General features: G+C 37.3%; 1 protein-coding gene across 16 annotated transcripts in view; it reads right to left on the bottom strand.

Moving 5' to 3' along the window:
* PARD3 (par-3 family cell polarity regulator) overlaps positions 1–23,041 on the bottom strand; it is a 465,648-nt gene that overhangs the window by 218,763 nt on the left and 223,844 nt on the right. For 14 of the 16 annotated variants that reach the window (XM_075492487.1, XM_075492496.1, XM_075492494.1 and 11 more), the window contains 2 exons: positions 6,196–6,287; positions 3,108–3,191 (listed from right to left, as the gene is read on the bottom strand). In XM_075492487.1, the coding sequence (XP_075348602.1) occupies positions 3,108–3,191; positions 6,196–6,287 (176 nt within the window). The remainder of the gene's footprint in view (positions 1–3,107; positions 3,192–6,195; positions 6,288–23,041) is intronic. The other 2 variants (XM_075492486.1, XM_075492492.1) reach the window with 1 other exon arrangement.

The raw sequence follows: 23,041 nt of genomic DNA, 5'->3' as shown, positions 1-23,041 counted from the left end.
GGCTTTTTTTTGTCATTAAAAAAAAGTCTCAGTTTTACTAGGAACAGAAATAATTAGTAGCATCTATATAGACAAGGCAGAGATCTTTACAGATTTTGTTCAAGATCAAAAGCCAATATTGAAGACAGATTTTTACTCAAAACCCAAACCCTCAAAAGAGCGTGAAAAAGTCAAATATTTCCTCAATATAAATAAAGGACATAGTTATGGCACATAATTTTTAGAGGTCTGGGGTGTTTGCTTTGGGGGAGGGGGGATTTTTTTGGTGGGAGAAGGCCCCTGCTTAATGCATGGGGGCAAAAAAGGGAGAATTGCATTACGATGTTTTTACACTTTTTCACTTTTTAAAATTACCGATTTAATAACCGTTGCCTATTGAGTAACATTTTCAAAAGCAAAAGAAATTAACTGGAAGAAAAATAATTGAAAACACAGCATAACTGGAACTGAACACCAAGCAAATATAAAACAACGATGGGCCAATGGCCTAAGCTATATGATACATCAGATCTTTTCTTTTTGGACATCTCTCAAAGTCTTTACTGAGTCCTGTGTTTGGTTTTGTATATTTAGGTTTCTACTGAGCAGATCCCCTGCTCAAGTAAGTTAGTGCACTGTAGCACAGAGCATTATGCTTTGCAGCCAGAGGAGGAACAAAGAGCAGCCATATGCTAGAGTGAGAAATAAGTAGGCAGAAGAGGATCGCTGCCAAGCATCTGCTCTCCCTCTAAATCTAGCAAAAGGAGAACCAAGTGTATCTTATCTTATCTGCTCAAAAGAGCTGGGGGACCAGGAGAAAAAAAAACAACAACAACAACAACAAAAACCCCCAACAACAAATACCAAAAACCCCCACCAAGTTCTCCAAAACTGAAGTTCAGTGCATTCCTTTCCCTGCCCACACTCCAGGCTCCAGGCACTGGAGAAAATGTCTTTGTCCTCACTGAAAGCATGTAGAGGTGTGGGTACAGCTGACAGCAAAGCAGCAGTACAACATGAATGTGGATAATCAGTAATACACCAAGCAATGAACTCTACTTTTCTTCCACTACAAGGCAGAGAGCATGGGAGAAATGTTTTGGAAATATCCCAGGTCCTCTCCAACTCTGCTCCTCCACACTTTTAAGACATGGACCCAAGTATCTCCCCTCTCCAGTAGATTATTTTGGGGGGTTCGAAAAACCTCAGACAGCAATTGCACGTACCATCCCAAATGAGGGGAGTCTAGTATTATTAACGAAAAGTAGATAAATTTTAATACAAAAATTATTTTCCTTGTAACAGAATTTGATTTTCAAGTACGTCTTGATTCTAAACATCTATATTTAAAATTGGCTTTCCTGTAATAAAACTTTATCATATAATCCCAAACTCGGGACAAAAAAAGAGTTAAAACTCCTTCGTAAGAAAGGACAAAAAAAGAGTTAAAACTCCTCCTCTTGACATAGCTAGCGTCCTTAAAAAAAGTCAGGTATTTTATTTCTGTGTTTACGGCTTTTTCATTTTACATGCTATCATTATGTATAAACAGTTCAAGCTTCGCCTCAGACTTGACAACCACATTAACAGCCTGGAAGTGAATTTTACTTGAGTTAAAATTCTTATTCAAAATGTCAAAATATACATTTCTAACATCAATTTTATTAAACAAGTACTTAGTAGGCAGCCAACATTCTTAAATTTTTTTTTTTTTTTTTTTTTTTTGGCCTTCACAATGTCTAAATCCTAGATAACTGTGTGAACATTTCAAGTGTTTCCAACTTTAGGGGATTTACTTGTGAGCTTACGTTTGAAGTACCATTCACTCATGCCCTTTCCATCCCCACACCAAATTTACTAAATTTCAGATCATGAATAGAAGAATTTACCACATTACGGAAGTTTGTTCTTAATACTTGTAGTCCCCAGAAAAAGTAGCCTTGAATTTAAAAAAATTACATTTTTTCATAATACATGTATGGCAATGAAAGCATTGGGTTTAAAGTAACAACTGCAAATAAAGCTCTTATGCTGTGTTTAAAATCTTGTGAAGGTATTTGGTATAGAAGGAAAAATACATTTATCATCTCTGAAAATAGGTTGATATTAATTTTTGAGATAGATATATATAGTAAGTTAGTTTTGCTTTTAATTACTAAACTGAAATTGCTGCTGGGTCAACAGACATGTGAGAACATAATACCCCTTCATATGTAATCAAAGATTACTTTTTAAAAAAAGTATTTGTTCCCCTTTTCCTTAAAGATGGAAAATACAGTGTATACTTAGAACATGCATCACCAAAATAAAATTTGCTTATATTCCTGAAGAATTATCATTTTTTCAACATACTTAAGAGCTTCAAATCCACCACTAATTACTACAAAAGTTAAGCTATTTTTCTGAGACTATGTTAATCACCCTAAATGCTAAAACTCTACTTTAGCAAAGTAAGCATTAGAGATGATGCATTCTGTTTACTAATATAATCCCCAAAATGTTATCTTTAATGTAAATTACTTTCTTTACTTTTTTTTTTTTTTTGTAATCATTCCAACTTCAGGAGTTCCAGCTTGTCATATAACTAAAACAGGTTCACCTTCCCCAAAACCAGAATGTTTCAACTGGTTTTGCTACTTCATTTTAAGCTCAACAGATGGGACAATGCTAAATATCGAAAGCGTGATGATTGTTTTCTCTTCCACTCTTATCAAACGCAGGCGTAGGACGCCTCTGGTTTAGACTCCTGCTGTTATTTGGGAACTTGTGGCTCTAAACAGTCAGCAAGGAAATGTTGCATAAGTATCCACCTGAATTAGAGCAGCAGATTATAATTTTTAAGAGTCCAAAAAGAAATGTCGTTATAATTCAATTTCCCATGAGATCACAACAGAACCGCTACTAAAACCCGCAGTTCTAACTCATTTTAAGCAGTGCCTTTCCATTATTGAGTGCATTCCAAGTATAGAGTCAGTAAACTTGCATTTCTTCCTTTCTTAATCAGTGAGACTGCCTTCTGAAAAACACAATATTCTACAGAAGCCAAAGGCAGACAATACAGAAATTAACACAACTAAGATAAAACACAGCAAGTTATGATTCAATTAAAATCCTACACGATACATTACCTTCCGCCTCGGGCACTGAAAGGCACTACATGGATTCCCAAAGGCCCACCGTCGTTGGAGACTTCTACGAGCTTTACCATATCACTGTGAGACAATGACGAATGAGGGAATATGAACATGTACCGTGAAGGAACCAAAAAACCCCACACAAACATACACAGAAAAACAAAAGCATTCCAGAAATCAAGTCATGGTGATGAAAGCATTGTTGAATGCTACGTACCTGAAGATTAATCTGACGGCATGAAAGGAGATCAATCATCAAAAACAGTTCAATTAATAAAACAAACAAAAATCAAAGAAATTTTTTGTAAACTTAGTTTGCTATATAAAAATAGGTATCATCATTGCATGCATATTGGTTTTATTTCTTCCTTATTCTAAAATTAAATTTAAAGTAAACTGTTTTGACTGCTAAGCAGAAATACCTTAAATACCACATACAATTTTTCCTCAAAAGCCTAAAAGCTGATGCTTTATTTTTTATCTTAGGGAGAGCCCACTCTAGGCCTTAACATTAGCTTTTACATAACTACCCCTTAATCAAATGAGAATTATTAAATTTTTAGTTGATTAAATTCTTCTAGTTTTAAAACACATGAATTTGTTTTATTGTAATTCTGTATCTTTTACTGGAAGCTTGCTGTATCTGTATCTCCTTACTAGGCAAAGTTTCCGAAGTAAGATTTAACTATAACATTCAAAACCAACCAGGCATCCTCCTGAAGCAACTATGCATCTACTTTTCAGTTATAATTTTTGCCGTAGAGAGGGGAAAAGTGAAAGAGGAAAGTACCGGTTCAGAAAGCGACATGCAAAAATTCTAGAAACAGATTTGGACCAAATCTACTAATGCATTTGAAACATGCCCACATCTGGAAGGGTGGAATATAGCCCATAAACCATAAAGAGTTATAAATACCCAAATGAGAAAATAATACACGAAGGCCAAACTTCTCAGTAAATCTGGAAGTGAGAGATCTGAATGAAAGCCACGATCTAAATTTGTGGCTCATGCCTCTCTCTAGTATTACATACTTTTTCCATATTTCCTGGCACTACATATATATACACAGATCTTGGAGAAGCTTGTTTCTCATAAGCATACAAATCAAATTTAATCTAGAAATGGAGCAAAGAGCAAGACCAATGCCCTATGATAGCAGTAAAAGATTTCCTACTTCCTTCAATAAGCTCTTGATCATATGGTGGCCCATCACGAAAGCTTGCAGCGCTTAATCTGCAGTCCGAGAATAACCAGACCATGTATTGTCAGGAAGTCAACAAACATCCTGTGTTACAGTTTGGTTTATATTTCTTCTACATTATTTTTTTTTAATTTTTTTTTAAGGTAACCTTTACATTTGTTGTATGCCTCAGTTCATGTCTGATTTTTTTAACTCATGTTTTAAACACCACAAATGGAAGGTCTCTATCCTTGCTGCCACTGTTTAGCTCAAGAGGTATTGCAACAACAGGAGAGCTGAGAGACATCAGCCACAAATGTGTTATTCTTCAGACCTAGAGCAATGTTTTAAGGTTGACAGCATTACAGCATTTGGTGATGTTCCCTGTCCCAGTTTCTGTATAGGCTAATTTCATTTCATTCTCACTGTACATTAAGGCTAAGTTTTCATTAACTAGTGTGCAAAGCAGCTCGTGGGAATCAAGCAACGCCTTTCAACCCCAAAAGGCACTCTAAAAGGCATCTTTTGCGATTTGTATGCCTATGGCCCCCTATGATCAACTTTTTTCTGACTTTACTATTAGCACAAAAGAAAAGTGAGGGCTGAGGAGGAGAACAAGTGAAAATCAGCGTGATTCACCTGGCACTATCATAACTGGAAACACAGCTTTAAATTAAAAAAAAAGAAAGTCAGTCTTCATATCCAGCCTACACTGTTTAACTTGTTTTATGGCTTGAGTCAGTAACCTTCCTTTTTTCCAAAATACACACTTACGGTTTAGCCATTCACTTTTCTTATACTTCTTCTTCAAAAAAATCCATCCCAAATTCAAATGTTAAACTCCGTAAAATGGACAACAAAAGGAAATTATCCCTTCCTAAGAGAGATGGTTTCAATTTTGCTTCCTGATTTTCTCAGAAGTTTGGGCCAAGTACTTCAACAAACATACAAAGAAGTACGACATCAAAACAGAAATGAATGAAGTAGCATATGATGAAAAGTCAATAAGTTACTTAAAAGCAACACCAAGAAGCATTAAATTTGACAGGAGTTCTGCAAACTCTATTTAGCAAACAGCATTTGGAATTTACAACGTAACATATTTTTTAAATGGAACAGAGTAAAACTCAGCATGTATTGCCTAATAGATGTCACCATGATCTTTATCTAACATTTAAACCCTCTGCACCTAATTCATTTAATTCAGAAATAATAGGAGCAGAAGATTTATTTTTATTTAAAATTTAAGTTTAAACAATTTAAAAGGTTTAATTTAAGTGTAGAAGGGATATTTTCTCATTAATTCCATAGTGAGGTATGGATCAACTCTTTGCAATGAAATGCAAAAGGTCAAGCTTGCTGTATGTCGTGATGAAATAAAATATCCTTTACTGCTTTTTTTTAAATTAGGAGGAGCTTCCCAGTCCTAAACAACATCAGTTTTGATCCATTCATAAAGTATGAGGTTTTTGACCACACAACTTATGTGACTTCCATGCGCATCTTCTCAGCAGACTGTGAACTGGTGACAGGAATTAAGATTTTCCCCTTTGAAATTCTTGCCTGTTGATCTATTTGTGCTAGCACTGGCCCTACTCCTTCTGTCAAGTTTTCAGACTTCCATCAAATAAGCATCTTCTTTGAGGCAGAAAACCTACTGTAGCATCAGCACTTATAAATGTCAAGTTTCCAATGCTCATCTTTAACACAGGCTTTTTAAACTGTTTAAAATCTGCTTTAAAAAGGTCCATGAGGCAAATTGTTTAAAACCAAAGTGACACATGACCTAATAAAGACTGCCCCACTTTCTTAGTATCACTCATATTATTCTGAGTTTTTTGCTAGTCTATGTTCAGTCTCAAGACTCATCGTTAAAACAAAGTGTTCTGCCAGTAACTTACTCCAGGGAAAAATTGGTAGCATTCTCCAAACCAGTGTCTGCATGGCCAACAGGCTCAACTCTGCTGTTGTCCTCCTCTGTTCGATCTTCATCCTAGATATTAAAAAAAAGAAAAAAAAATCATTTAAACCTAGGTTTAATAGGTTAACTCATTTTAATAATGACATTTTACCATTTTCAGATTATTGGGATTACCACATATGCAGTGGAAATGTGTGCTTCCACAACTACAAAAATCTTTTCTGTTGCTGTCTGAAACTGTTGTAAATTGGGTTTTGTCACTTTATGTGTTTTTGTAATGATATTTATAGTTTAGTCAGTTTTATATCCTAATTTTACTACAGTTATAAAAGCAATGCTACAGAAGCTATCACAGCCAGCATTCTTTCAAAAGGTAGACAAGTAAAAGCACAAAAATCAGCTGACGGTCAGCAGTGTTTGGGCAAACTCCTTCCAAGCTATCTCTGGGCAGGTTACTGGGGACTCAACTGAAGAAACAAGGCAGCTCGCTGAGGCTCATTTGCAAAGAGTTAAAAATAGTATAAGAAAATGCAGCTTGTATAATTCCATAAAGTACCAATATCTCTTTAAACATTTTATCACAAGCCTTTATTAATAGCATGCCAGAAAAGGCTGACATCAAAGAGTTACGTGAGGCTGTAATGGTAACCAATTGATTTTATTTTGAATTTGACTTTACAAAAAGTACATGCATTATTCACTAAATGTATGGTTTTAATGTCAAAGTTGTGAATGCTGTATTTTCAAATTTACATCAAGGTAATGCAAGGACTACCAGTAAGAAGATCTAAACCCATTCTTTTATCTGTGTTACTCATTAGAAGCTTATGCTTTTAATTACCCATGTGACCAAACAGAAAATATTATAAAATGTGAACAGTACGTTTCAAACACGGACTTAGATTCTAGAGCCAGAGCCATCAGGTCAGTAAAATAATAAGTGATAGGCTATGAGTTTAGCACACAGAGTCAGACAACATATTAAATTATCAAAGAGATATTAAAGGCAGGCAGAGAGGCAGTTGGTAATGTCCAATTGACATTTCCAACGAGAATCTGCAAAAGCAGGAGGCTGGATGCATCAAGCTTCCATAGGCTGTAGATATGCCTTGTGCATCCTGGATAGCAGCGTGCTGCGTGAAGCCAAGCTACTTGAAGATTGATGATCCTGTGTTTTGAGAGGCTTTAATATGCACTTCTTCGTCATCTATCTCTGTTAAGCACTAGGCAAGTAATACATTTCAAAGGTTAACCAGCATCTTGAACCTGCCTAGAACTGCATTATGAGTGTAAACAAGAACTCAAAATAAAGTATTTTCCATATAATAAAAGTTGCTTATAAACCCAATATAAAGGATAATCCATGTAATTCATAAATATGACATAAGCTAGTGTTTACATTTCTATATTACTGATTTCGGCTGAAGTTCTATATGTACCACCGCATAAAGTTTAAAAATAAATAAATATTCAAATCTTCATGACAATTCTAAAGTTACACGCAAAAAGGTATATATAGGAAAATCAGAACATTTGGAGTTGTTTCACATTAAAAAGAAGTGTTCCACCTTTTTTCATACAGCACCTTGCAGATCACTGTTGCCATGGGTTTCTTGTTTTGAAATTAGGGACGTTGGTGATTGTAGAAAACTACGTAAGTATTTATATTGCACTGAAGCTATTATCTGCAAGTCTAAAATCAGATGACACGCAATTTTGAATCTCAGCTATGATAAAAGGTCATCACAAATGAATGTGGCTTTGTTAATACAATGTTTTTGGCAATTTTCCATGTGTGGTCTTTTCAAGCAGACATACGATAAGTATATACACAGGTCAGAAGAGACTGAAATAACATCCTACCTATTAGAAGATATGCCTCTGCTAACAAACGTCTGGCTTTATGCTGTGTCATTTTAGCAGACATCTATATATGTACAATGTAAGCATCATTCATCCAGTACCACTTGGGTCCTACACTTCACCATCTGTCAGTCCCACAAGTTTTTCCCTTGACTAGTTTAAAGTAAGTCTCTAAACAAAACTCCCCTTGCCCCACTCGGTCTTTGCAGCAGTCCTTCAGACTTGCTCTTGACAGACCCACTTTCAGTGCTCTCCTGGGATACAGCACGCCGTGCAAGACTTGAGCCAAATCCTTGTGGAAATCCTCCTTTCCACCACTTCCCAGCTCTGATAGTATCTTTGCTCTCGTTCCCAGAGCCTCCTAATGTCAGTTCACACTTAAGCCTCTCCACTTGTTGCACATCCTGTTTCCTTTCTTTCTGTCCCAGCTGGTGGTCCAGAGGTTTCTTCTGCCAAGGGAAGGAGCATCCCCCTGCCTGACCCTGAGCGCAGCCAGGACGAAGGCAACAGCCAACCCACCTGCCTCCTGCCTATACCGTATCTTTTAATATTAGGATATAACACATCAGAAACTGCAACCCAAAAGCTATGTAAAACAGATGCTATCTGGCACTATCGCATCTACTTTTTGTGCCTTTTGTATCGAGAATTATAAACACAGCAAGTTTTGGAACCAGACTCACTGTCCATTATCCAAGCAATTACGAAAGAGCAGCTCCCACACGCCTGTGTCTGGTTTTTCCTGGACAGCAGACAGATCTGTATCAAAAACATGCATGTGCCTGTAAATAGGTGCTTAGAGGAGGAATCACAACCCTAACGAAAGCACTACTGCCATAATCAACAGAGGTATGATGTACCCTTTTAAAATCTTTAATATTACAATAATCAGGCTCTCTTTTCTTCTCAAAATAACACAGATTTTGATTTACATTGAAGTGAACGGAGAGAAAAATTGGACACCTGCAGAGGGATTTGACTTAAAATTCTGATTTACTAAGAAAAGTAACTAGCTGTGAAAATCTCTGCATCAAGCAATTATTTCTTTATTTGGAAAGTAGTTTTCTTCTGAAAGGCAAATTCCACCTCGATGTGCTATCATGAGGTAAGACGGGGAAAAGGACATTTAGAAGAACAAGAAAGTTTCCGAGAACCCAGACGGTTATTATTGCAGATATTTCTCAGAAATAACTGATTTGAGCAAACTCCCAAACTTGTAAGGTTTCTTTTCTCTCTATAAGAACACTGATTCCAGCTATATCAAAAGATACAAGTTTTAATGTACAGCCACTAAAGACAGAATGTTTGCTTTTTCCAAAAAAATTGAAATAGAGTAATTAAAATATTTCATTTTTACAGCACAGAGGAAAATTTAAAGCACGTCTTCCAATGTACTTCTACATATCCTGGTGTGTTCAGTGCAAAATTCCCCCAATTCCCTTTTGCTGAGATGGCTCAGCCAGGGCTTCCCACCCGGGCTTCGCTATGCCACCGGACATGGACGTAACTTTCCATAAAGCATCCATGCCATCTCTCATGTATTCAGGCTACTAAGCTGGAAATTAAACACTATAATGACAACTTTGAACAATGGCATCAAACAGAAAGAAAACTTCTTGAAATTTCTTTTAGTTAGTTTAAGAGAATTAGGGGTTTCAAAGAGTTATTCTTACTTTTAAACGGATCTGTACAAAATTCCTGTGTCTTGTAAGAGTTGTTTGTGCACAGGTACACAGCAGCAGATTCTTGCAAAAATTAAAAAAAAAAAAAAAATTGTCATTGTTCTAAAAATTAAAAAAAATAAATTATTGTTCTAAGTTCTGTAATAAAATTAATTACTAAAAAACTGAAAAATTACCTTAACTGCTCAAAATGGACTTTTAGTGCTAGAAGTTCTGCCTATAAAAAGGTCCATTTCACAGTTCACCTGCACAGCATTAATGAAATACATATGAAAAGTTGTCAATCTCTTTTGTATTTTTGAAGAAAATTTTGAAGAAAATTACATTTTCTCAGATTATTTCTGAGTGAAGACTGCCTTGTATCATGTCCAAAGCTCAAAACCAGCCAAACCTTCCCTATCTTACTGGACATTTTATCTTTCATTACTGAAACATCAGCTCTTGTCTCTGATTAATCCACAATTACTACTAGTCACTACTTCATCTTCAAAGAAGCACTTTCCCACTCATCTCTGCTGCTCCATACACTTCTAAGGAACTCCCCAAAAACATAAGCAGAACTTCTTCACATTCCCTTGTCTTTTGACAATTACCTGCAGAAAACTGAATAGCAGCCAGGGAGCCTGAATAAAGTTAGTGCAGTCACTTAAATTCCTAACACGTTTAGTTTGTGCAGTCTTTATTTCTAGGTGCCTGGTCTGAGAAAGTGCCGATTACAATCTACTTCAGCCAGACACAATGGGAAATGGGCTCTGAAGGCATGTAAGGGTTATGTATAAATCTGTCTTCTCTGAACACTTAACTCCATCTCCCAAATTCAACAGCAACATCTCCATGCTACCAATAACTGGAAAAAAAAAAGGGAGTAAAGGTGTTTAGCTTGGGTGGGATTTTTTTTTTTCAGTTCAGAGGGATATAATAATTATTTCATTATTGTTCGGAAATTGATTGGTTATTTTAGTGATAATGGTTGTATGAAAGAGAGCAACTCTGCTTTCAAGTGACTTGAACACTCCATGGCAAGGTCTGCTACACTGACCGACACAAGAGAAAAAAACTGACTGGTATTGTGTAAACAGCAACTGTCTTGTGCACTGAGTAAAGCCAAATTAACACTAAAGAAAGGGAAGCTGAAGTAAAGTTTATCGTAATACATGTGTGTGTGGAGCTGTGCTAAGGTTCCACCACTGACCTCCCTTCTGCACGTTTTCCTCGCTCAATTCTGCAACCCACAGTGTTAAACTCATTCCTCTTGTGTCCCTACCTGCACCTCCAGCACCAACTACAGGCTCCTCTCCCAAACCTGTGCCTTCCTGCCCTGACTTTGCTATTAACTTACACTCAATTTAGAGAGCTTAATCGTCCACCTTGTCTGAATGCCGGGAAGGGGATTACGGAAAGCCAAGACAGCCAGGGTACTGGTGCTCAGCACCCACGCCCGGCCCCATCCCGCAGCAAGCACAAGCTGGCACTGCAGCCGGCTCAGCCCCACCGTGGAGCTCTCACCTGGGAAAGCAGGCTCAGCCACTCCGAGATTTAACGTATTCAGTGAAAAGAGAAAGTCTGGGAAATTTAGCTGTAAATTGTAGTAAATCTATTCACATTGTACACAAACCAATTTTTTTACTGACTTGCGAAGTTGTTAACTGAATAAGAGATCCAGCAGCCTCAGCAGAAACATGGGCTGACACGGGTACATAAGAGCTGTACAAAGGAACGGTCTTTTAAAACATAATTAAACCTCTCTTGTATTTTTGCTAGTCTGCAGAGTAACTGCAGCAAAGTATTTTCACACGGGGTGGATGTTCTCATTATACAATACTTTCAGAATTTTTACCAGCATTAGCAAGAGAAAGCAGGGTCTTGAAATGGCAAGCAATTGCAACCACCACAGTAAACAGGCAGAGCTACCAGTGTGAGCAACATATGATAAATATATCAGACATACACCCTCTGCAAATAAAAGCCTGTCAATGCACAGCCCCTGTGTTTTGGAAGAAGAATTCAAGCTTGTTTGTTTTCTAGCATTTAAATGTTTTAAATTTTAGCTTAGTGAATGAAAGTACTGTAAATACCAAACAGAAAGGAACAGTATGTAACATCCAACAGGTACTTTAGATTTTACTGTTGAGAAGGACGCATTATCAATAGCAAAAAGCTCCTGAAAGACTGCACACCAGTATTTTTTCCTCCAGCCGGGACACAATAAAAATAATGCTTATGTTATTAAAATATACCCTTCCCTCATCTTTCCCCTTTAATTCTCTTGCACTGCTCTGTAATGATTATGGAAGAAGAGGCCGTATTTGCTATTAGTCTCCTGGCAGTCGTGTTTTATAAATGTTTGTTTGGTCCTTGCAACATGAAGTAGGTTCTCTCTCTGTATGATGAGACTCGATAGGAAACAGCTCCCAAGGGACCTATCTTCCTGTGTCTTAACTAGCACAAATATACCAGCATCAGGCTTTTGTGCTAATGTTCTCACTTCTTGATTAACTGGCCAAATCTCCAGAGAATGGCAATTTTCAATCACATCTGAAGAGCAGTTACAAAGATCACGTGGGGAAAAAACAAAAGTTATTGGAAAAAAAAAATAGGGTTTCTCCCTCTTGAACACATATATATGCACAAATAATTAGGTGAGAGCTTTGTGTAATCCACATCAGTCCTATACTAGGTGCACTGCTATTATCAGTAATCCAGGGAGAGGAGAGAGAGAAACCTTGCGTTAAATCATCATCACTTAAACAAAAAAAACACCAAAAAATATTAAATCTTTTATATATCTATATGAGTTAATATTCTCCTTACATCTCAGTCATCCCTATGATATTCACATCCTCGTGCAGGATGGTCACCCCACAATTGGAAATGGCAATATTTATATAGTTTCTATATGCCTCACTACTCTAAAATGAAATTTGCCTTGCTCAGTCAAATCAGTGAATAGACATCATATAGACACAGAGGAGCACAGAATGGAAGGGATTTCCCAGGTCTCTGATGAATATCAAATTCATCCCCTGCTATCACAGGCAATCATCTCTTATTTCCCATTTAATAAACTGATCAAGCTGAGCCTTAAAACTGGTTGGCTTCATGATGGCACTATTTCTGTTGTGAAGCGCCTTGAAAGGAAATGTTTTTACAGATTTAAAGAGAGATGTATTTGATTTTCTATTGTCCAAAAAGCAGAACACCAGATAGCCAATGAATATAATTTGATAAAACCTTCCTTTGACAAACCCATATGGCACTTCATTCAGTTTTGACTAACTACCATTTTTTTCACGTCTAATGACTCTTCTTAAAACATATATTAAACGCCTTGTAATACCAATAAAAACTGAGCAAGCCCTATAGTATCTCAATTATTTTGTAGCATGTATTACTTCAGAGCTTCACTGAAGCCCGTAGTCTTTAGGGGCTCAACAACCTGTGATGTGTCACTGGAATCACACACATATATTCTGTAACTACTCGGTGGCACACACCTCTATCGCACAGCTAGCCAGGCTAACGGCAGGAGCACAACACAAATACTGCTCGGCCATTGAATGGAGCTTGCACTAAAAAAGCTTTTTACTGGATGATGCTGCAGTTAATTCTTTTTTACAGTAGGCACTGCAGACAGCACTGAAAAGTACGAGAGCCTTTTAGAGTTTTAGCAGCTTAGACAAAAGGTTTTCTTGCTAGTGAATTTAACTTGAGACATTTTGCTGGTTCTGCTTCTTTACAGCAAAGAGAATCTCGGACATGACCTTACAGTGGTAGCCTGCCAACAAACAGCATGAAATGCATTAAAACTCAATGGGGTTTTTTGTTGTTGATCGAACATGCTTGTTAATTAATGTAGCCTAATGGTCTATGCCTACCAGCAGAGAATAAATATTGATTAAAAAAAAGAAAAAGAAAAAAATATTGCAAATACTTAAGCAACTCAGCAACCCCATACAACGGAAACAGCACAAAATGGGATCTGATAGAGAACGAAAACCATAGTAATGTCTAAAGCAGCGCTGATTCTCAAGCGTTTCACAATGTGTACTGTAATCATATTTCATAGCCTGTGTTCACTGTTTGAGTGAAAACTACATTTGTTTTCCCCAGGCTGAGGGCATCCCACTCTAGACCGTTTCAGTGACTTCTCTGGGACTACTGACAGCCCAAGGTGGGAGGCAGAGGGAGGAGGTGTGCTGTAAACTGATAGCTACCGTAACAAATCCATACATCAAGGCTCCTCTACAGATGGCAAATATCAAATGGATAACAAAAATATGTAGCTGTTCCCACCAGATCATATTTAAGGGACATTTTAAAGAAGAGTCAAGTGTTATTGTAGCACAACAACTATTTCATGGTCAGCCATTTTGCGACACCTCTAAGTCCACAAAAAATATGCATCACCATAATACTCATAACTTATTAGAAAATATTATAACCACGATAATTCAGTGCCCTAAATTTCTGCTCATTGACAAATGGGTAAATTGTGGCCAAACTGAACCTACTAACACCTTGATGATATATTTCCTATATCAAAGAGAGACTTAAGATGAAGACAACATTGGGTCCTTTCTTAATTCCTACACTGACTTGGTATACACTAGTGGGAAAAAATCACTTAAAAGTGCATTTCTCTATTCATATGTTGGGGATAATACTCCATGTTTCAAAGACAAATAAAGATAAGACACTTGGATACAACACTTTGAAAAGCAGTGATATTAAAATGGATCTTGTCTCAGCCGCAGCTTAGGATGCTGGGCCACAAAATGCCTCTTCTTGCTCAAAAATACCAGATGAGCTTCACCTCTTCCTTTTCTTATCACCTGGTAAATGCTTGCAGTCCATAACCTATTTTTTAAACATTTTATTAGATGCAAACTATCTGAAGGATTACAAACCTCAAATCATTTCATCACGTAATGAGTTTGTGAGACAGTTCACTTACAGAGCGACCTATAAGCAAAACCAACCACAGCTAACGGGAATAGCCAGAAAAGGTTTGGCATGACCGGACAGGGCACCCCAGCTAACAGTGCTGCCTGTTGGGGAGTCCACTAAAGGGAGGTTTTAAAAAGCAATGCGATGATAGAAAGTCAGCTAAAAGAGTAGATGCAGCAAGAAAGTACTAACCTCTCATGTGCCAAATATTTGAAATATATAAAGCATGGATTGCCACACTTTCAGGATTAACCAAAGCATCTAAAGAGCTTTCTGAAGATCCGATCAATAACAAATTATAGATGTGTCCATTGTATTACAAAGAGAAGTACTTACCTCATAGACCCATGTACAACTATATCAAATTACCTCAAATTGATTGTTGCCTTGAAAATAAAATGGGTTCATTTTGTGTAACTGCCTAGTTACAGTTTTTCTTCTGCTTTCTGTTTTTCCTCAGGATCCAAAACATATCTGTTTCACAGGCAAAAGTCTATGTTCTTTGTTTGTTTTAAATAAGGCTTATCTGCAGACTATTTCCATGTTCAAATCTCTGAAATTTTATACTCTTGTCATATGATTCACAGACTGACATATAGACCACCAGGATCTGCCAGTCTAAAACAAATATTAAGGTTCATATTATGTACAGATTCAATGTCACACTTTGATGTCAGAGCCATGGGAAATATTTTTAATGGAAATAGTTATCAGCTTTATTTGAAACGAGGCTACAATTATAGGTCAATGTATAATCAAATTCCCCTGCAAAGTTTAGCCCAAAGGCTGGCCTGGTTTTGTGCAGGCTCTTTTATCATTTACCTTGAATAACACAGGAATTACCTCAATTACAGAGACATCCCCGCATGGTGAGCCAATGTGAGTGTGGCACTTGCCATGTAACAAACACACTTCTGGTTGATGACTTCATATACCATTTATTTTCCCTTTCATCGTGTTAACTGATACATACATATGTGTCTATATACCACCACCACCCACCCTGGTTAACTCATATAATACCGACATATATAGAGAAAATTGCCCCTGCATTGGTAGAAGATGCTTTACTTCAATTATTTCACAACCAGAGTGATTTTTACAAAATTATGTCTAGTTTTCTTTAAGAACTTGAGTTCTTCCTAGTCCACAATTCCAGGTTATACAGATTTGGGATTTCAGGACCAGCCAAGAACAATAACATTCACTTTATACAGAGAAGTTGATGTTTGTGGAAGGCAAAAAAACCCCACAATAGACTTCTAACATGGTGCGTTACCATGGCATGCAGGAAATATATATATAAATATTTTTATATATATGCTTCTACATATACATATGTATTTAAAAGGCCACAACAGCAAAGACATTATTTTGTTCTTAAGGTAAGAAAAAAATAAATTACATGGCAGTGGTACAACTGCAGTTTGTTTGTTTTTTCCGTTGAGAAGCCTAAAGTAGGTCAAGTTAGGCACATCCATTAGTTCTCCTATAAATAGATGCACACTGAGTTCACCTGCTTGTAACTAACGTAGAACAACAGAATTTTAAATACTTTTTCCTTTAATCTGACAAGTTAGCTTATTCTGTATATAGACATTAAAAAAAGGAAGTCATTAAGTCCTGCATGATTTTTAAAAGCCGAAGAAATTACAATGGATACATGAAATTGGGACACACATTTTTTTTCCCTGCAGAAAACCAAATGTACATGCCTCCACCTAGAAGTTTAGAGATCTGAAAGACTTCTGCAGAGATGTATTATAGATGAGTCACATAGTTTCCCCTTGATATCGAGACAAAGAAAAGGAGAAAATTCTGCATAAATCACTTCACATTTTCTGTGTAACGCTCCTGAATATATTATAATTCACCTCACCTTTTCAAAGACCGTGATTTTCATCCTTCTGAGGATTTTTTCTTTTTTTTTTTTTTTTTAAGATACAAAAAGCATTTCTTATTTAGCAACTTGAATTTGTCATTAGGCAATTTTCAAACAGGTCTCATAGCTCTTTTATCCTTATTCATTTCTTTTTTCTTTTTTAATCTGAAATAGTCCCTTGTTGCTTGATTTGCAGATCTGTATCAGCACGCAAGGATTTCACTAGCTTCAGCCAAGTACAGAACAGTTCGATCCCCTCGAGTATTGAATGTAAGAGTCAATTTAGAAGCAAGCTAAAAGTATAGCACTCTGTTCTCCGTCACACAAAACATCATTTTACTCACACAGGCATCTTAATAACAAAATTCAATTCTGGATTTTTTTCTCAGCAGGGCTCAGGACTGTTTAGAGATGACATCAGAAAGCTTATTGAAGACTTGGCTTTTTAAAAATTTAATTAAAATATCTGTTTTCCAATAAGGTAAAAGGCCCTACGTTGGTGGGAGCTTAAAGTTAGCATGTATTCTTTAACTTTGAATGTCATCTCATTTAGGAAACATAACTTTCAATGGTTTTGTTTTGTGTTACTAAAAATCACCCTGTTAATTTCGCCCAAAAAACTAGAAAAACATAATTATACTATTTTATCATCTTGCTTAAAGAAAAGTACATGGGTTTCCTCTCATTTAGACAGTGATTTATCTTCAGTTCTCATTTGCTAGGATTTGCTAACATATAGGTTCATTTAATGACTTTTTTGATTTAAATTCCTACTGTTGAAAAGAAAAAATACCTATGTATCTGTTTTAAAGGTCTTTGGTGTTACACATCACGTTAGATGGACAAACACACCCGAGCTAAGGGATCCATAACTTGCATAGCTTAAAGTTACTTCTTCCCATTTTGGCTCTTCCTCCCCTAAAGGAACAAGACCAGGCAAGGTCCCAGCCCCAGGTCGCAGGAGAGGAAGATGCCCAAGGGAGCCCCAGCACTGCGACAGCAATGCGAGGCACCCAGCCTCGCCGCAGAGGCACGAGGCACCCAAGCCTGCTCTCAGCTCCTGGGCAAAGTTTGAGCGATGAGATTTTACCATTTTGCAGTTTTATCTTTTACTTCTCTTTTGCCGAATTGCACAGTTGCATGCCACTTTTTGCTTTCCACCTCATCCTTCACTGAGAAACCCCACTAAAATTGCTTCAATTGAGTTTCCCTGTTATGCCATAGCATTTTCTTTTTTGGTCTTTTGCACACCATGGATTTTACCTTAGGCACCAAACAAATTCACCATTTTAATAACAGAAAATACTATAGCATTTTTCATTGTTCTTTGCTCTATTTGTTTTGCTGAAGTCAATGTGAAAAACAATTTCAAACTTCTCAGTAAATGCTTCATTTACGAATGCTCCATTCCAAGTGCCTACAGGGTTACAATCTGGTCTATGACAATTTTATTAATTTTTTAATCAAAAGCATTAAATCAAATTTAAAATAAATAGTAGTCAGTACTTCTGTAGTGCCCTCCAGCACAGTATGGTAAAAGTGCTTCATGGACAGTAATGGCTTTAGCTTCACTGCACCCTCAGGAAGATTACAAGTTATTCTCCAAATTCTTTCTTTATTTGAGGAAACTGAGGCACAGAAGATTTCTTTCCATATTTTTGAGGTTCCTCTCCAGTCGTAGATGCTTTCAGTTTTGGGTGATCTCTCTGAGATAGCCACAGACTTACTTCCAGAAAAATGTAAAATACTCACATGTATTCCTGAAGCGAACCAAAAAGGACAGAAGCTAAAATGACACTTTAAAAATGAAACAGCGCTAAGCAAATTTCTGAAAACATCAAAAAACATCTAGACTCATCACTGCAGACAGCAAAGTCATTCCCCGTTCAGGGCAACAAACAGCACCACAGACCCCATCGCCCCTGGCCCCACAAACGGAGCCCGGGGGCTGGAGAGAGGCTGGCGAAAGCACCGATCCCCTTGGAGAAGTTTGGTCCCGAGCCCGCACCAGCATGCACACACCGCTCGCTGTCATCCAGAACTCTTCCAGGACACGTGATGAAACATGATCAACAGCCAAACTGCATCATCACCACCACCTCGCTAAGCTATCCAGGGACACCAAAGACGACCTCTTGTCTAAAAGGTACCGAGGAACAACGTGTAGGACAGCACACAAGTGCTAGAGCCACAGCTCCAGAAGCATTCTGCAAATTAACCCTAAGTTATATAAAAAGGAAGGCATTTCAAAAAATAACTCATTCAGTGCCATTTTTTGCACCAGAATGGGTATGAGCTTCTCAATATAATTAATTTTTTAAAACTTATTCTCAGACAGAGACCTTATTTTACTTTCTGATTCTTTCCCTTCCTTTTTCGCCCCAAGTCATAGCAGTAGGGACTGAATTCAGCACATGTGATGTAGCTGCAGTATTTCCAAGCAATTGTATTTCCATTGTGTTGCCCATAATAACATCTCAGCCTGGCTTTTCGTTATCCTGCAAGGCCAGCGCAAACCACAGATGTGGTCTGTGGAATGAGGCAGTCCCATCTTTTCCTCTCCCCACATGATCGTGTTCATCACTGGATCCCTCTGTCCACCTTCTCCTTTCTGCTTATTCAAGCATTTGTGTCATTACAGAAAAGCTCTGACTTAAAATTAATGTTTAATAAAAACAATTTTAATTGGTTACGTTTCCCAGGCTGGTCCAGTTCAGTCTAATTAACAGTGTCATAAAAGCTTAGGGAGGCACAAGGGAGGAAGCAAAGCATGGCCAAGACTGCTTCTTTCAGCAGCAGAGATGACTTACAATGTCTCTAACACTGTGGCCTCAGACTGTTGTTTGAAAGGATACCGTCCATCTGCCGTTTCGCATACAGCTCGAGGCATGCTTTTCAACATTCAGTAACTTGCACTGCTCTATGTCCAATCTCATCCCTCTTCTACTGCCTCCTTCAAAATCCTATCTGTTTTCAACTAATCTAAATAATTGTGTCTTGTTCACTAAAGTTGCCATCTCAGCACTCCCCCTCTTTCAAAATGAGCAGGCTTTTCAGGAATAAATCCCTCTTGCCCTTGTATACTGCTGACCTATTTTCCATAATTTGTTTTTCTCTCTGCCAGTTTCTAATCTACAGCAGAACTTCATTTGTCACGACATAAATAGTTACCTAAACAGCTTCATACAAATCACTCAAATTCCACCATCTTCCTTAGATGAGACCAAATTAAGACAGAGGCACAACAATGCTTTTAGGTGCTATTTCCCAAGTTCATTAAAAGCTAAGATGCATAAACAGGAGGAAAAAAAAAACCCACACATTTTGTGGTTGAAGTCCTCTTCATCCATCCCACTCCCAAAAAAAAGGTGAAAGCATGGAATTCATACACACATTAGAGAGGCATGTGCCCAAGTGCCTCTCTTCATCAAAAAGTCATAGCACTTTATACATAGATGTCTACACAAACTCTCTTTTAAGGTTAACAATAGCATTTTTGGGAACAAAATTCGATAAGGAACCAGAACAACTTGTGTCAATTAGGATTAAAAGGAGGTAGACACTGTTAAACCCCAAATTTAAACATTCCAATTTTGACATAAGGTTTTCTTAATTGCCACTTAATCACTTATAAACTAGCTAAAGCTGAGTTGAAGGTTTCCAAATGTACAGGAACTTGTTATCAATTTCCCATAAACCACATTCGAATCCCAGACAAGGCAGTCAATGAAGCCAGTCTAAGGCCTCCTTGAAGAAATGTTTATTTTGCTTTAACTCTTCAAACCAATTTTCTGAAACTGGAAAAAAACTACTTTTAGGAAACCAGGGAAAGCAAGCACTGTTATCCTACCATTCTGAAGCTTTTTATTTCAATCTATGAAAGGAAAACTTGAAGAAACTTTAAGCACAAGCAACTGCTGGGGTTTCAGAAAGAAGCAACTTTAGAAATCAACCTGCACTGAGCGCTTCTTCCACTGCATCCCTGGGCAGGATCTTCGGGCACTTCCACTTTCCAGTTTCACAGAATACATCAAGGTTCAGACTAACTAGCTGGGCTATTCTCGTATGTTGTTATGGCCAGCTTTGGCTATTTCAGAGGACAGTGCAAGAGCCACTATAATAGCTAACGCAAGTGATTCACCAACAGGCTTTTCTCCTGTCCTTGGGAAGTTAGGTCTGACGTCATTCGGGCTGGAGCGTTATTCTGTACTTCCTCAAATGGCAGCAAATCTGAGAGGGGACAATACTGGCCTACCAATGCTCCTGACTACATGGGAAGGAGAAAATCATCTGCTTTATCATGACAGAACTCAAATCTTGAAGAGACTAGAGAGTGAACCATAGAGAGGTCACTATATCTCATAATTAAGAACCAATTCAGTACAAAGGTGAGGCCAGTTTAAAAAAAAAAAAAAAAGAAAAAGAAAATTCTGTTACAAAGGCTGTGGTTTCTCACTGAAATTAATAAAGCTCGTGGTGTTCTCAGAGAATGATGTGATTTGAAGAAAATATCAGGAGAAATAAACAGATGAGTTTAAAACCTGTGAATTTTCATTTCCTAAAATCAGCAGGTTCCCCTCTCTTTTTTTTTGTGGTCTATCCTCAGCTACTTACAGGCTCAGAATAGTTCCTTAATATTAACAGTTATAATCTTTTTGCAGTTTGATTTAATTAAAAGAAAACAAGCAACACACACAAATATCTCACACACATGTATTCTAGACACTGTAGGCAAGAGGAATCCCTAAAATTAATGAAATGCACTTGTCTTTCTGTCCTTACATATAACCAGGTTGAAGGCAATAACAAACAGAGAAAAAGAACGAGAGTGTATATACAAAAGAACATTAAAACAATCTTTAAAATAGAAAAGCTAATACTTTCCTAAGGGACTGACAGCAAGATAATGTTACCTAAAGAATTAATAATCTGGAAGAGCAAGTTAAAAATAAAGTGATGAAATTTGCCAGTGAAATACAACTTGGGTTTAAAACAATCTTTTAAAACATGATCAATGAGCTTTGCGAGACTTTCCAGAGAGATATATATATCATACTGGTGGACTGAGAAGCCTGGTGACTGAGGAAATTGAAACTTGAATAAATGTAAGATAATACCTTCTGAGAAATGCAATCTAGTCTAAGCCTCAAAGGGAAGAATCTTGGAAAAAGTAGCACCACCTCTCAAAAAAAACCCAGCAAAAATCATCACACGTTAAAGTCGATGATAATACTGAGGTAGATTTAATATACCTGTTGTTTACTGCAGCATCAAATATTTTTGAAGCAAATTTAGCTCTAAAAGCAATTTCAAATGGCAAGTCCCAGTCTTCTACCCTCTTGGGGTAGTATGGATGAATATTAATGTAATATGTACTTATTTATACTGTAGACGAATAAAAACAAAATAAATGGACAACTGTATGACATCCAATATTAATGAAGAAATTAGTCAAAAAGCATAAGTAAGCAGTGAGAATAACAAATTACCGGAAAGACGTTAATACTCTTCTGTCTTATTTACCAAATCCACAACAACTTTTGAGAAAGCAGACAGAGAGTATAACAATGATGTAATATATCTGCAGGGAACCCAAGGCCTCATTACATAGAAAAGTAGTTTATTTTACCTGTTTCAAACGAATCCCCGGTCTAGCCAACCTACACGTAGCACAGACTATGCGATGCCTGAAATAGAGCAGGACAACTGCATTTCCACTTGTATGTCTCTTTGGACATGACTGGAAATTATTTCTCTTCATGGTGGAAAAACGATGTAGGTAGAAAGGATTTAGAAACACAGTAAATCACAAGAGAGGATAAAGCGTGCAACCTGTGTATGTGGAGGATAGCAGAGATATCTATGCCCATCCACATTTAGACTGGTCATAGAAGAAGGGCAGCCTAAGGGGTTGCTGACTTGTGGCAAGGGTTAAGGAGCACATCTCAAGCTTTATGAGAAAAAACCCTACATCTTCCCACTCACCACACACTACTATAGCCATCAGATGGAGCAAGGCACAGACGCACGCATAAGAACCAGCAATCTAGTGGTGCATATACTGATGCGAACGTATTTAAGCACTGGAAAGTTGGAAGCTCTTTGTCTATGCAGTTCAGGTCATCTAAATAGTATTTGAGTACCAGGCACTTTCCTATCAAAATGAGGTAGTCAAGAAGAAGAAGAGATTATGGGTTTAGAAACCTGCTTTTCCCCGTAAGAAAATTGTGAAACGCACAAATACCGAGCTGCTGTATTCTGATACAGGTAGAGAAGAAGGATTAATTGCAAATGCTGGATAGGGAAGAAGATCAGAACAGAACTTCCATGTGGTACAAATCCATATAGCTGGGAGAAGGGAGGTGAAATGAGGCTAAATATCAGAAGAAAATCCTTAATGGGGTGATATATCAGATTGTGAAAGCCTCCCAAGGGAAGAAGCAGAATCCCCA

Source organism: Mycteria americana, chromosome 2 (genome assembly GCF_035582795.1).
Source record: "Mycteria americana isolate JAX WOST 10 ecotype Jacksonville Zoo and Gardens chromosome 2, USCA_MyAme_1.0, whole genome shotgun sequence".
Lineage (NCBI taxonomy): Eukaryota > Metazoa > Chordata > Aves > Ciconiiformes > Ciconiidae > Mycteria > Mycteria americana.
The sequence above is the reverse complement of the archived record's forward strand: the minus strand, read 5'-3'. Positions and strand labels throughout refer to the sequence as shown.